At 43.3% G+C, this 15,768-nt stretch overlaps 2 protein-coding genes across 2 annotated transcripts; both read left to right on the top strand.

Annotated features, from left to right (window-relative positions):
• Nucleotides 1-4,618: 4,618 nt before the first annotated feature.
• On the top strand, nucleotides 4,619-6,533 carry cth1 (cysteine three histidine 1; the record flags this gene model as incomplete). The annotated part of the gene is made up of 2 exons (XM_083907279.1): nucleotides 4,619-4,627; nucleotides 5,568-6,533. 2 exons carry the CDS (start codon nucleotides 4,619-4,621, stop codon nucleotides 6,531-6,533), a joined length of 975 nt encoding a protein of 324 aa, XP_083763405.1.
• A 2,322-nt stretch (nucleotides 6,534-8,855) lies between these two features.
• Nucleotides 8,856-14,242, top strand: taf6l (TAF6-like RNA polymerase II, p300/CBP-associated factor (PCAF)-associated factor; the record flags this gene model as incomplete). The annotated part of the gene is made up of 11 exons (XM_083910216.1): nucleotides 8,856-9,002; nucleotides 9,084-9,170; nucleotides 9,261-9,411; nucleotides 9,490-9,540; nucleotides 9,680-9,774; nucleotides 9,904-9,978; nucleotides 10,895-11,115; nucleotides 11,212-11,344; nucleotides 11,424-11,552; nucleotides 12,562-13,058; nucleotides 13,777-14,242. 11 exons carry the CDS (start codon nucleotides 8,856-8,858, stop codon nucleotides 14,138-14,140), a joined length of 1,950 nt encoding a protein of 649 aa, XP_083766342.1. The 3' UTR covers nucleotides 14,141-14,242.
• Nucleotides 14,243-15,768: the final 1,526 nt, after the last annotated feature.

Genomic DNA, 15,768 nt, shown 5'->3' on the forward strand with positions numbered 1-15,768 from the left:
GATTATGTGAGGAGGGAGAATGTGTTGATTTGTTGAGTTGTAGATTTTAATCCCGACAGGCTGTCGGCCATTTTCACTGTCGAGGTTGAGGCGGACGCGTTAGCGCTCCGAGTCGGGCTGTCACTTACTGTTTTCTTCTTATTCCAAGTCCTTTGAAGGTCAACAAAAACGTCATTGTTATTATTTATTATTCTCATTGAGCGGGCTCGTCTGTTGGCGCCTCACTCAGGTGGAGCTAACGGCTAAGCTAGCTCAATTTTTTTTTTCCCAACAAAAATAACCGTCGACTTATTTCTCCCGACGAGCCAAGAGGGCGTTCAAAAAAATGGATCTTATGCCAAGCTGTACTCGCGGGCGCCCTCTGCTGGACCCTGCGGTAGCTATGTGAAAAATGGCGTGATGCACTTCTAGGCTGTATATTTTTGATATTTTGAACTCAAATGTTTTTTTTGTTTTTTTTTTTCTTTAGAATTTTGGATTTAAAAAGTGACAGCCCTAGTCAGGAGAAGCTTCAGTCGCGCTAAGCTTCAGTGTCGTGGCGATTTTTCTCCGTGTGAAAGTCGATAGTTGCGTTTGTCGTCCATCTCTCATTTAGAATCAGTTATTATTAGAGGTGGGCACTAGGTCGACGCGCGCTAACGCACGACGACAGACTGGAAAAAGACGCGCACGAAGTCGCGTTTACGTGCCGTGACACCGGAAGTCCATGCACCGTTTAGCAGTTAGCTCCATTAGCTGTGTTAGCTCCTTTAGCGCGCCTTCAGTCGAACTGGAGCGGTCTGTTTATTAAACGAAAAAAAAAAGCAGCGCTACAAATAACCAGCGTACCTGTGTACTGCGTATGTGAGCCTCTGTTTTTAAAGTTTAGCGTTACTTCCGAGACTCATTTTAACAATCGGGAGTCTCGTAAACATTACGGCGTCGTGTGTTTAGCGCGCGTTAACGTTGACGCCATTAACCGCCGTTGCCCACCGCTAGTTATTATTTTTCCTTTAGGTTTCTTTGAGTTTGGAGATTTGTTGTTGTTGGTGCTGGAGCAGCAATCTTTCCTCTGAAGGAAGTCGTGCGCAGAGTAGTTGTAGTAGAACAGCCAATAGGAGGCGCCGATCTCTCGCTCTCTGAACTGTCCTGTGATTGGTGAGAACCTCCTGTGACGGGACAGCCCAGAGGAGGTTGTTCTATCTCTCAGATCGTTCTTTTTTTTTTTTTTTTTTTGAATAATTGATCCATAACGATGCAGTGAAACCTGCGTGACCTCCTCCTGTTCAACCACCAGGCTTCTGTAGACGAGAAAAGTCCAAGAGGTCCTGCGATTCCGGCTCGGTTTCGTGCCCGAACCTGGATTAATTAATCACACGTGTGTCTGCAGGGAATGATCTTATCGTGTTAAAACGACATTCAAGCGATCGCGGGTTCAGCGTGGATTTGAGTTACTGTGCGACTTTGCCATGTCGAGAGGGACACGTGTGGCTTTAAGGTACTGTGTTATGAATCTGCTGAGCAAAGCCATACAGTGTGTGTCTGTGTGCGTGTGTGTGTGTGTGTGGGGGCTAAAGGTCGACGTCCACCGCTAACCTGGAGCGTTTCTCGCAATTTTGTTACTGGTCACTTGACGATGGTGTTTTTAAAAAAAGAAGAAAGGAATATGTAAGTGTACAAAAGACAGTGAGGGCCAAAATGCATCACAAAAACAATTAAAAAGCTAGTTTCAGTGTGGTTGTATGAGGTTCTCACACAGGAGCCCATCCTAGTGCGTCATAACCACTTTATCTCACTATTTGGCAGACTTTTCTGACTGGAAAACGGAAGTTCACGTTTTTTTTATGCACCAAACCCCATAGAGAAAATCGTCGTTTTTAGCTCGCGGAGACGCAGCCTCTGCTGCTCTGTTGCTTTTTATTTTTGTTAGTTTTTATCACTCGGATTCATCTTCACAAAGGACTTCACACGAACACCGGTGTCACAAAATATCACGTGTGTTTAGCGATGGCGGCAGCAGGTGGCGCAACAACGCCCGTTTGCCGTGATGTAAAACGGATGGTTTTCTCCATGGAGTTTGGTGAAAGTGACGCAATCTTACGCGGTCGGACGCGTTCTTCGTAGATTTATCGTTCGCTAAGTGGCTGAAATTCGCCTCGCGTCCACGCCGGCAGCCATGTTCTCGTCAGGTGGTTCGACCTCGTACAACCACACCTCAAAAATCCGTTAAAATCGCGTAATAAATCTGAGATTGAAATTGATCATTTTCTGTAGATGTTTGATGATGCGAGGCAGACGTGTCAGGTTGGGATTGGGTTTCGAACAGAATCTGGACTTGTTCATTAGCATTTTTTAGCGTTTATTTTGCCCCCCCCCCATTATGTCTGTACCATTATGAAAGGGTAAGTACTGAAAAAGTAAGTTCTTAATTGGATAATTATAATTACTTTGTGTCCCCCTTTTTTTTTCCCTTTGAGGTGACACTGGTTTTATAAGCAAGTCTGGTCCCAATGTGGGCTTTGTAATATTTCCTCAAATGAAAACAACAACAAAACAAAAAAGAAATGAAAGTGAAGTGTTGACTTTGTAGCAAATACTAATCTGTGTAAAGAAAAGTGGCGTATCGGAACCTTTTTTTTTTTACATCTAAAATGTGTAATTCTTCTCCATTATTGTGGAGATGGCTCTAATAGGCTACTGTACATGTGAAACATTGCTCTCCTTCATAGAGGGGTGGTGGTGGGAGGGGGGGCGGAGTCAGGCGGGGGGTGGGCGGGGACGGCGTTGAAAAGGGACCGGGGGGGCGGGGTTTGTGATTTTTTGTATGGAGAGACGAACATGCTACAATTGAAAGTTTTTTCTCAAGTGTTTTTTATTCCAATGTCTCTGTATCCTTTAATGTATCTTGATAAGAAAAGAAATAAAGATTTTTTTTTTCTTTGTGGTCAGATAACGGCTTCTTGACTTTATCTGTTAGCTAAACACGACTGGGTAATGAATTAACTTTTTATCTAAGTAGCCTCATTTGGACGCACAGGTTTGGTACTAGTTTACGTGAACCATGAACTCTTGAACGAGAGCTACGTAGCACGACAAATTCATATTTTTACAATTACTATATTTAATATTAATTACAATTGGCAGTCTCAACCTCAGATATTGCCAATACCTACACACTGGATATGTTAAATGACGCAGTAGTAATGTGTCCGAAAAAAACTTTTGATACTTAAGTATAGTAAATCTCGTATGCTTTTAGACTTTTACTTACGTAATATTATAAAAGAAAGTGATTTTAACTTCTACCAAAGTCCTTGTTTGGTAAGATACTTGTACTTTTACTCAAATATCCCTTTAAGGTACTTTATACAAGACTGGAACGCACCATAATATATACATATAAGTATAATAATATGGAAGCCCGTTTCCGCCACTTTGGGGGGCAAAAAATAGCCAGATACCAAGTTGAAATTATAAGTTATAAAGTCAAAATTATGAGATAAAAAATCATACTTATGAGAAAAAAAGTCGAAATTATGAGATAAAAAATCAAAATTATCAGATAAAAAGTCGAAATTATGAGATGAATATCATAATTATGAGATAAAAAGTCAAAATAATGAGATAAAAAATCTTAATTATGAGATAAAAAAAGTCACATCTATGAGATAAAAAGTCGAAATTATGAGATAGAAAGTTGAAATTATGAGATAGAAAGTCGAAATTATGAGATAAAAAGTCGAAATTATGAGATAAAAAGTCGAAATTATGAGATAAAAAGTCAAAATTTTGAGATAAAAAGTTGAAATTATGAGATAGAAAGTCGAAATTATGAGATAAAAAGTCGAAATTTTGAGATAGAAAGTTGAAATTATGAGATAAAAAGTCAAAATTATGAGATAGAAAGTCGAAATTATGAGATACTATCTCATAATTATGACTTTCTATATAATAACTACCATATAATACTGACTGGAGGAATAAAATAAATCCAAATATAAACCATCAGATTACACATTAAACAATACACGTTTAGTTTAAGATCACTATTAAACATAAATTTATATTTTTAGTCTGTACATTCTAACTTATTATTAAATGCTACTTTTTTAAATTATATGTTTTGACACTGCGTTAAGTTATATATATTTTTATTTTTTACTTTTTTTGCGACAAGGGAGATTTGCAAAGTAAGAATTTCATAGTACAATGTGACAATAAACATCTATTCTTACTTTTCTTTGTGAAGAACATCAAGAAAAAAAAAACTACAAAAACCACAAATCCCGTTGTATTATTATAATCTCGTTTGCCTCACCTCACCTGGACGTGATTACGGACACGCCCCCTCCACCTCCCTCCTCCTCCTCCTCCGTGTGACGTATCGCTCGCGCGCACCTGATCCTCGTTAAACGCTGCGCACTTTTTGAAAGTGAAACGCGGATAAAAGTCTCGTTCGCTCGTCTATTCGGAGCAGAGCAGCAGTGTTTCAGGTCCACGCAGCCGGTTCTCCAACAACACTCCGAACCAAACACCGCGGGTTTAAGACTGAAAGTGAGCGGCTCTTCTCTGCGCTTTGGACCGGTCTGAAGTCTGCTTTCAACCCCGGGAACCACCGCTAACTTACCAGTCTGCAGCCATGTTTGAGGTGAGTCGACTAGAAACGGTTAAAAACTGTTCATGGAACGGTTTAGTAAGGTATTGTTGGGTTCCTGGTGGAAAGTACTTGGGGTTTTTTGGTAGTTTTACTGCTTTTTACTTGAGTTATTGACTGTGGAAGGTCAAATGCCTGAATGTCTTTCAAACATTATACCGGTCTGAGGAACTTCCAAAACCCGAAACAAATTAATACTCAATTGTACTTAGTATTTGTAATGAAGTTATCTGACAGTCTTTAGGTTTTCATCTGTTGTCCATAAACCAGATACTTTTTCATAGTGGATTATAAAAAGAGATCTACAAATTACTTCAGGGTATCTGCAGGGTCTTTAAAAAGTCTTAAATCCAGTAATTTGAATTTAAGGCCTTAAAATGTCTTTAATACTGTATTGAAAGGTCTTAAAAATCTATTAACGTTACTTTTTTTTTTTTTTTTTTAAATGGGTTAGGCTTAGGTATGGGTTAGGGTTCTATTTTTGAGGATGCTAGCATAACTACAACGCGGAACTAAAGTAGGCCACCTGTGCTGCCCGGTGAGAATTTATTGCGCACCGCTACCTAGTGTGCTGTGCGCGCGCCGGGGTGCGCTACAGCCTAGCATAGCGGCAGAGAAAACTTAATGAAAGCCCACAGCTAAGCTGAATTGCAAGTTCAACGATTTGTAGCTCCAATTTTCCTTCATGTCTTTTGTACTTTTTTGCTAGTGTAGATTTGAAGTGTGTCTTTATTGTATTATTATGGTTGTTAAAAAGTCTTAAATTTGACTTGTTGAACCCTGCAGAGACCCTGTTACTTGCACCTTGACTTTGAGGAGCACCCGTTGAAGTTAGCATGGATAGACGTCCAAGAACCATTTGTCTATTAGGGTTGTATCGTCGCACATTCATCTCAAACTTAACCATGAACTCTTCTTCGTCTTCTTCTTCCAGACCAGCAGCGACGACCTGTTCCTGCCTTCCTGCCAGGACGAGAAGCTGGTGGACAACCTTCTGTCCAGCGAGGACCTCGACGGAGAGGGCGACGGAGCGGGCCTCTCGCTGGCCAAGGCCCTGCTCCCCCTGGTAGAGTGCTCCTCGCCTGCCCTCATCCCCTACGTCTGCTCCACCCGCTACAAGACCGAGCTCTGCACCAGCTACTCGTCCACGGGCGTCTGCAAGTACGCCGAGCGCTGCCAGTTCGCCCACGGCCTCCAGGAGCTCCACGTCCCCTTCCGCCACCCCAAGTACAAGACGGAGCTCTGCCGCAGCTACCACACGACCGGCTACTGCTTCTACGGCAGCCGCTGCCTGTTCGTGCACAACGCCACCGAGCAGCGGCCCACCGCACGCCGCCGCAGGAACGTCCCCTGCCGCACCTACCGCTCCTTCGGCGTCTGTCCCTTTGGCACTCGCTGCAACTTCCTGCACATTGAAGCTAGCGACGGTGACGACGCCGGCGGCAGCGGCGCAGAGTCTCCCGACGTCGTCGCCGAGAAGCCCGCCTCGCCCGTGACCCCTCGACCCCAAGCGCACGCCAAGGAGTGGAAGCCTCGCGGTGCCCTGTGCCGCACCTTCAGCGCCTTCGGCTTCTGCCTGTACGGCACGCGCTGCCGCTTCCAGCACGGCCTCCCCAGCAAGATGAAGATGGCCGACCACGGCCTGGGAGGCTCCCTGTACACGCCGCAATCTCTGGGCAGCTCGGGTTTACCTTCTCCGTCGTCCGTCCTGGGCTCTTCCACCTCCTCCTCTCCGCCGTCGACTCCTCCCCTCGTCACGCCGCCCGCAGAAGCCACCGCCCACAACGCCTTCACCTTCTCCAGCCAGCACCTGAGCGACCTGCTGCTGCCGCTGGCTCTTCACCTGCAGCAGCTGGAGACCAGCAAAGCCCAAGAGATCTGGGATAACCGGGCCGTCTAACTGGAGGATCATGGAGATGGAACAACAAGCACTGAACACAACAAATATTTTTTTTTTACTTACTTGAATTTTTTAACCCCTTCCTTCCCCATTATTATATTTTTCAATTGCAGTGGACTGGAGTGTATGTTTAGCAGGTCAAGCAGGCCTTGAACTGTTCTGTTGTATGGAATGGTTCTGGACCTATTGGTCAACGGGTTCAACTATGAGTAATATTTTTTAAACTATTGTACATACTTTATTAATGAACCTATTAAATCAAATGTATGACCTCAGCTGTGTGAATAAAACTATTTTAATCTAAACAAACACTTGTTTTTGCCTTTTTCTTCACTTTCAGTACCTTTAATGTGGTTTTTTTTTTTTTGAAGTTCAATTTAGGAATTATAAACGCATTCTATTCCATATCCTTTTGTAGTACAAACTCTGGAATTTATTAAAATGCTATGTGTAAAATACAGTTGTGGCTTGATCATATAACCTGTAAATCTACAATAAAACTAAGCAAGGCAGGAACAATTAAGTATCTTTGGGTTTTAAATCAGCCAAAGAAATGACTTTATAATCTGTTTAGCTATGGATTATGTCGAGATTTAATTTTCAGTTTGTATTAATATCTTTACTATTTGCCTTTATGACTATAATTGGCTTTAATTGAATTATACTTTGAGTCCCAGCTTTAAGTATCTTTACAAAACTGTTTCGAATAGAATTTTTTTTTTTAATACTGAGAATTTACTAAATATGTGGAATATTTGAGGGTTTTCGGAATAGAATATACTACATAATGACAGTTTACTTAGGTTTTTAGACGCTGCATAAAAACAAACATTTTAAATACTTCACTGAACTAAAAAAATTATGTTTTTATTGATATTTTTCCTGTACCGCTGTAGTGCTTCACCCTCCGGTCCAGCAGGTGGCAGTAATGCACCGTTGAACTGTTGTGATGAGACAAAGTTGGAGGAGCTGTAGCAGGATGATGATCACACAGCTCTTTGACTGGGTTTAAATCAAACATTTCACTTTTTTTCAACAATCACGTCTTTAGTTTGCTGCACATACGCGTTGCTTATGTGTATTTACGTCATGTATACGCGTTTAAAACAAAACAAAACGCTAAGTTAGCTTTGCGTGTTGTGTAGCGGCTGCCTTGTTTGCTAGCTTGACACTGTTGTGGTTGCACCTGGTGTCGGGAGCAGCGACGCTCATGGAAACTTTCCCTTAGACTTACTTCAGTGATATTCAACCGCCAGAAGTTCACTTTAACAAGGTAAAAAACAACGAAAAATATATTAAATGGCGTCATCTCTGTGGGTTGTAGACAGCGGTGTGTTAGCTGTGATTCTCGTTTGTGGGCTTGTAGCTAGCAAGTTAGCTCCTAGTTTATCTTAAATATAAACAACGAAACCAAACACACACACAGAGACTACAATGAACAGTTAAGTTAGTTATGATTAATTATTGTTTTGAATGTGTATTTAGGTCACAGAAAGAGCCCACATTTAATTTAGCTAGCATGCGAACAGGGGAGCCCAAATGTCCATAGGAAAATGTTGTAATTGAAGATTTATCGGTTTTCTGTCGCTAAAATATTACGTGCACATTAGACGTTATTGCGCTATGTGAACACAGAGAGTGTTGGGGTGAATTCGGCATGGAGGTGATTCACTTAACTGATTCGGTTTTAATAATATCTTCGCTGAAAAACAAATTGGGAGAGGGCGTAAGTCCCCATTAGAACAAGAAACTATATTTTCAGTGCTGTATCTCCAGGAGAGGTAGTTAAAATAATAATAATAATAATACAAAAAATAAAAAAAAAGATATAAAATTGAACTCAATTAAATAGCTGGAGGATTTCATTATCAGTTGTTTTACACCGCTACAAAATCTGACCTCAAAGGATTCACATATTCGTCCATAACTTGATAAATACTGTTTTCTTGTGGTGGAGAGAGTAGGTAATCCCCTCCATAACAAACCATACAATTAAATATAAATATATTTTTACAAGCAATTATCAAAAATACCAAATATGTATTCATCATATCATCAAATGTCCAAAGATTAAGGTGAGAAACTGTGAGTTTCCCATTTTTAGAAAAGCATTTACTTCATGTTTACATGTCTTCTAATTTAATTTTAGGTCAGGGGTTTTTCTTTTTCTGGTCCAATCCATCCGTGTTAGTCAGTATTTGTACAAAGTGTGTTGTTCTGCACCAAGAGAATGTGAAGTGTCTGGATTTATGATAGTTAATGCGAGTGTGTCATTTTTCTTTTCCCTCCCCCTCGCCAGTGTGCGAGTCCTCGCTGTGAATCATGGCGGACCGCGAAGAGCGCCGCTTTGCCGAGATTTCCCGAGAGTCTGTCAAGTTCATGGCGGAGAGTTCGGGCGTGGAGCTGGGCGACGACGTGGCCGCGCTGCTCGCCGAGGACGTGTGTTATCGCCTGAGGGAGGCGACGCAGGTCAGTGTAAAAAATCTAGAAGCAGGATTTATCGGCGAGGATGATCGATAACAATCGGCCCGTTGTCTTTGTGTCACACAGAGCAGTTCACAGTTCATGAGACACGCCAAGAGGAGGAAGCTGACAGTAGCAGACTTCAACAGAGCTCTGCACTGGAGCAACGTGGAGGTCAGGAGTCCGAAGCGCCTTAAAGTCACCGTGATGTTTCCTAAAATTAAAGTCATTTATATAAATACTGTGTGTGTGTGCGTTCACCAGGCCGTTTGTGGCTACGGAGCCCAGGACGCTCTGCCTTTCCGTTCGGTCAAAGAAGGAGAGCTTTTCTTTGTCGAGGACCGCGACGTCAACCTGGTGGAGTTGGCGCTGGCCACAAACATCCCCAAAGGCTGCGCTGAGACCATGGTACGAGGTAAGAAACCGGGACGGACTACAGAAAATCCACGTTGTTTATGTCTTGAAGGTAATTTCTTTTCTATTTTCATATCAGTGAACGTGTCGTACCTGGATGGGAAGGGCAACCTGGAGCCTCAGGGAACTGGTGAGTCTCTAATCTGCTCTGGTCAGCTTAAATAATTTGATCATTTAATGTTAAAGTTAATGGACGGTGTCTATACTAATGCTTTATTCATTCCATAAATCAATTCCTCTGACTGTTTTGACCTTTGACTGTCCCTCAGTTCCCACTGCGGTGCAGTCTCTGTCAGACGACCTCTTAAAATACTATCAGCAGATCACGCGCGCCATCCTGGGTGAGGATCCTCACCTCATGAAGGTAAAACTGCTGCTGCACACACACACACACACACACACACACACACACACACACACACACACACACACACACACACACTGACTCTCAGTACAACGTAAACACTGTGTTCTCGTCTCTGACATGTTTCAGGTGGCTCTGCTCGACCTTCAGTCCAACTCCAAGATCGCCGCCTTACTGCCGTACTTTGTTTACGTCATCAGTGGAGTACGTGCTCCACATTCACTCATGCACTCGTCCTTCTTTGCTCACTGATGCCTGCTACTCGACCCTTTGCTGTTATTATCAGCTGTGATGATTAATGTGTGTTCTTCACACCTGCTCCTCGTAGTTGTAGTAGAAGTTGCAGTTGTAGCAGTGAAAATACTGGTCGAAGTAGTAGTAGTAGTAGTATAAGTTGTAGCAGTAGTAATAGTAGTCGTAGTAAAAGTAGTAGTAGTCGTAGTAGTAGTAAAAGTAGTAGCAGCAGTAGTAGTAGTCATAGTAGAAGTAGTAGTAGTAGTGTAGATAGTAGCAGCAGTCATAGAAGTAGCAGTAGTAGTAGTAGTAGTAGCAGTTGCAGCAGTAGTAGTAGTAGTAGTAGTAGTAGTAAAAGTAGTAGCAGCAGCAGTAGTAGTCATAGTAGTAGTTGTAGCAGCAGTAGTAGTCATAGTAGTAGTAGTAGTATAAATAGTAGCAGCAGTAGTTGTATAAATAGTAGCAGTTGTAGTAGAAGTAGTAGCAGAAGAAGTAGTTGTAGTAGTATAAATAGTAGAATATATATTCTTAGTATATATATATTCTTAGAGTATATATATATATATATATATACAATAGAAGAAGTAGCAGCAGCAGTAGTAGTCCTAGTAGAAGTGGTAGTAGTATAAATAGTAGCAGCAGTGGTAGTAACAGCAGCAGTAGTAGTAGAAGTAGCAGCAGTAGTAGAAGTAGCAGTAGTGCAGCAGCAGCAGTAGTAGTAGTATAAATAGTAGCAGTAGTAGCAGCAGCAGCAGTAGTACTAGTAGTAAAAAAAGAAAACTTCCTTGAACCGTAATCCTTAATCTAAATTAAGGATTAATCCTTAATCTAAATCACTTTAATCTCATTTCTTCTCCGTTAATCCCGTGTGTCTCTTTCTGTCCAGGTGAAGTCAGTGAGTCATGACTTGGAGCAGCTGAACCGGCTCCTCCACATGGTGAAGAGCCTGGTGCAGAACCCGTACCTGTACCTGGGCTCGTACGTGCGCAGCCTGGTGTCCAGCGTCATGTACTGCATCCTGGAGCCGCTGGCCGCGTCCATCAACCCGCTCAACGACCACTGGACCCTGAGAGACTACGCCGCGCTGCTCCTCAGCCACATCTTCTGGTGACGACGTCACACACCGCACCGTTATGATAAACAATACAGATCATGCTCCCGCTAGCATGTTTGCTAACGTGTATTTTCTTCCCCGCCCTGCAGGACTCACGGTGACCTGGTGAGCGGACTCTACCATCAGATCCTGCTGTCTCTGCAGAAGGTTCTGTCAGATCCAGTGAGACCACTGTGCTCCCACTATGGAGCCGTGGTGGGGCTTCATGCTCTGGGATGGAAAGTACGTCTACAGCAGCACTTTTTTTATGTCCAATTTCCTCAATACTTTCATTAATCTGTGTGTGTGTTTGTATCTGCAGGCTGTAGAGAGAGTTCTCTTCCCTCACCTTCCTGCCTACTGGGCAAACCTCCAGGCCGTGCTGGACGATTACTCCGTCTCCAACGCTCAGGTCAAAGCTGACGGACACAAGGTCTACGGAGCCATTCTGGTCAGTTACAGACATCTATTGACTACTCTGCTACTTTTTATGTTGACCTTTTATAAGATTTAGGAGCCGGAAATGTGACTTTTGTTTTGGTTAGTTGTCCATCAATTGTTCAGACTTTGTCTTAGGATGTAAATGTCATCTAATGTGCACTGCAAAATAGGGCCAGTGGGTGGCAGCAGAGGCCAGTGAACGTGATGCAGCTCATACAGTATCTCAGGCAGAGGATTAGGGCCACGCAGGAAAAAAATATTTGACTTCTGACTTTAAACTCTGAGAATAAAGTCAGAATTCTGAGTTTAAAGTTAGAATTCAAAGTTTTAAAGTCACAATTCAGAGTTTTAAAGTCAGGATTCTGAGTTTTAAAGTCAGGATTCTGAGAATAAAGTCAGAATTCAGAGTTTTAATTTCAGAATTCTGATTTTTAAAGTCAGGATTCAGATTTTCAAAGTCAGGATTCTGAAAATAAAGTCAGAATTCAGAGTTTTAAAGTCAGAATTCAGAGTTTTAAAGTCAGGATTCTGGGAATAAAGTCAGAATTCAGAGTTTTAAAGTCAGAATTCAGATTTTCAAAGTCAGAATTCAGATTTTCAAAGTCAGGATTCAGAGATTTAAAGTCAGGATTCAGAGATTTAAAGTCAGGATTCTGGGAATAAAGTCAGAATTCAGAGTTCTAAAGTCAGGATTCTGGGAATAAAGTCAGGATTCTGAGAATAAAGTCAGAATTCAGATTTTTAAAGTCAGGATTCTGAGTTTTAAAGTCAGGATTCTGAGAATAAAGTCAGAATTCAGAGTTTTAAAGTCAGGATTCTGAGTTTTAAAGTCTGGATTCTGAGAATAAAGTCAGGATTTAGAGTTTTAAAGTCAGCCTCAAATTTAAAATCCTGGTATAGTAATCTTCACATTTGCTGTCATAGAGGAGCAAATAAATGAAAAATAAATACACATTAAAGAAACTGGATAGTCGATGAACTGTTGCCGCTGTAGTCATTTTTCCCTCTCTGTCCTGTAGGTGGCAGTGGAGCGCCTGCTGAAGATGAAGGCTCTGTCCCTGTCCCAGCCTGCAGAGGGCGCCTCCAGCGCTCACCCGGGCTCTGCGGCGGGCGCTATGGGTCACAGAGTGAGCTCCCCTGGACTCAGCCCTCCTCCAGAGCCTCTGTCCGAGGCCACGCTCGGCATCGCCAGCCACCTGCAGGCGGGCGGGGCCGGCTGTCCATGGGAGGAGTGGACGCCCGTGCCCCTGCCCGCCATGTACAAGGAGCTTTACTCCTTCTTCGGAGACAGCCTCGCCGTGCGCTTCAGCACCGGCCCGGGGCTCGTCGGCTACGCGCCGTGCGCCCCCTCGCAGCTCAGTCACGCCAGGAAGGAGCCCCCTGGCTCCGCCTCCAACTCCGACACCGCCCGCAAGATGCCGCAGCTGACGGCCAACCTGAACATCAGCCCCAGGCACGACGGGAGTCCGCGGACGGATCCGGCGCCGCCCAGTCTGGCGGCGACTGGATCAGCGAGGTAAAATGAAACTGATTAATTTGGATTTGTGGTAAAAAATAAAGACGTTTGAACATCTTTTCACGGTAGCGTTCGCACCGTTCCGTCCGTCCGTCCATCCGGACTAAAATGAATACCTTCCTGTGCGCGTACATCCTTCACATTTTGCAGGATTGTTTAGTGGGTGAATATCTCCAGGCGTTTTTTTCTTTTTTTGATTTTTTTTTCGTGAATTTTTACACGTTTTTTTTGCAGGGAAATGTGAGAAATGTGTAAACGGCACTTTACGAGCTTGTCAACATGACAACTTGACAAATATTCGACATATTGATTGATGTCAAACTGGCACTGTCCATGCCTCTTACAAGTATCTTGGACAAGTTCGAAGATGGGTGACCTTGACCTACTTTCCAAGGTCACAGCTGCACCTGAAACTTGAAAAATAGCCAAAAACCAGCACTTTTCAACCTTGTCAACGCGATAACGTGACACATATTCGACATATTGATGCCAAACTGGCACTGTGGATGCCTCTTACAAGTATCTTGAACAAGTTTTGAAGATCGGTGACCTTGACTTACTTTCCAAGGTCACAGCTGCACTTGGACGGGCGCACGGACTCAGCGCGGAGCATTAGTAGTCGTCGACTATCACCCCTCTAGTTCAACAAGTACTTGATTAATAGAGAAAATCATTGTTCCTAGTTCCTCCTCACTGACCCTGACGTCTCTCTCCTCAGGTCGCTGACTCGCTCTTCCACCTCCTCCACCTCCACCTCCTCCTCCTCGGTGCAGCGCTCCCGATCCTCCTCGTCGCGCGCCGGTCAGCGCTCGGCGGCCCCGTCGCGCGACGTCTTCCCCAAGCCTCGCTTCACCGTCGCGCCTCAGACCGGCCCGACGGCGTTCACCTTCCTCATCGGCGGTCGCCAAATGGGCCGGCGCAGCCAAGGCCGACGCCCGTTCCAGACCACCTTCGCCCCGACGCCGCCCGCGGCGGCCGTCCCGCCGCGCGCCTACGCCCACAAACTGCCCGTGATCGGCAGGGTGGGCAAACCTGTGCGCCGCTGGGCGTGCTCACATTACTCTCTGCACCTGCCGCTTTAGACACGGACGCCGTTTTACCGCGTTTGGTTTCGATGGTCAAACTTTGTACAGAGTCTTGTTTTATAACGGAAAACAGAAGGTGTTTTCCTTCTTTTTGTCTGTAAAATGCATAAACTCTCCCTTTAAGAGCACTATCTCACTATTTTCTGACAGTTTTTGGCCCAAACAACCAAACTATTAGTGGATAAAACCGTCATTAGTTGAAGCTGTAAAATATATCCAAAAAACTGGATTTAAACCTTGTTTCTGATCGTTTTAGCTCCTTAAATGTGAATATTTTCTTCGTTTCTTTGCTCCACATAAACAAAGAAATCATTCAAACTGAATCTTTTTTGGTTTATGGACAAAACAAGACGTTCGAGAACATCGTCATTTCCAGGTTTCAACTTTTTTTTTTTTTTTACATTTTCTGAACCAAACGGCTAATGCTAAGTGTGTTAGCTCACCAGCGATGACTTGGCGTTTGTGGTGCGTTCCAGTTGAAGTCGGAATTCCTGACTTCCTACGTGAGAATTTCCACACCTGGAATGTCTGACTCTCCTCCTTTTTTTTACCGTCATGTTACATTTCTGTCTTAATTGTTTCGCGTTACATCAGTCGTACACGTCATGCTCGTAGCGTTTCCGCCTGTGTGTGTAATTACGTGTTAATTACGCCGCGTTCCAGTTGAATTGAAACCTCTGCCTCAGGGGGGGAATACTTGGGAAAATTCCGACGTGAACAGTTCCCTGGAATGCGATGTTTATACGCTATTCTCATCTCATTGGTTCATATTATGTAGAGTTAGAAAAGTTATGTTAATTTTTTTTATGAGCTATAAATAAAGAGCTACAGCAGCAGAAAACCACACATTTTATTAGGTTCCCTCTGTACCTAATAAAGATGCTCAAAACGAGCTGCACATGCTAACGCTTATCTCCAGTGTTGTAATGTGCCGTCTATAGGACATGTTTTATTGTTGTTTAAATAGAAAACACACTCACAATGACATTTTTTTTCCCCCTCCTATGTGTAACTTTCATTTTCCATGAGTTGCTTCCTGTTAGTAATCATCCCAAACCCCAGGCCCACATCAGCTTCCTGCGCCTCTGAACCACACGAGGATTCTATTAATGGAACAACTCACCGTTTGGAAATGTCCACTTTCTATTAATAGCCGTCGTCGAAAGAAAACCCCCCCAAAAAACGGGCGTGAAATGGAGCCAGAAGCGACGCCAAGGGTGAGTCAAAAACCCAACATACCTCTGAACGTACTTAATTCAGAACATATGTGTTTCATCATGACATCATTGTCAAATAAATGTGTAGTTGTATGAGGAAAATATATTAGATTACTCTTTTTCCACTGCTTACTCTCCTATACCAAATTCCATTGAGAAAATCAGCTATTTTAGCTCATGGGGAAACGGCAACTTTTGACCTACTGCTGCCTCGTGTGGTAACTATGTGTCACTTATGTGAAGCAGAATCAAAGATTTCAAACATGCAAGTTATAATATAGCACTTTTGAACGGACTGATGGAGGCAGCAGTGGATTAAAGACGTCCGTGTGCTGTGATGTTAAATCGGTGATTTTCTCAATTGGGTTTGGTGCAGGGAGTGAGCGATTTACAAAACTTCAGTTTCCG

Source organism: Microchirus variegatus (genome assembly GCF_963457635.1).
Source record: "Microchirus variegatus genome assembly, chromosome: 2".
Lineage (NCBI taxonomy): Eukaryota > Metazoa > Chordata > Actinopteri > Pleuronectiformes > Soleidae > Microchirus > Microchirus variegatus.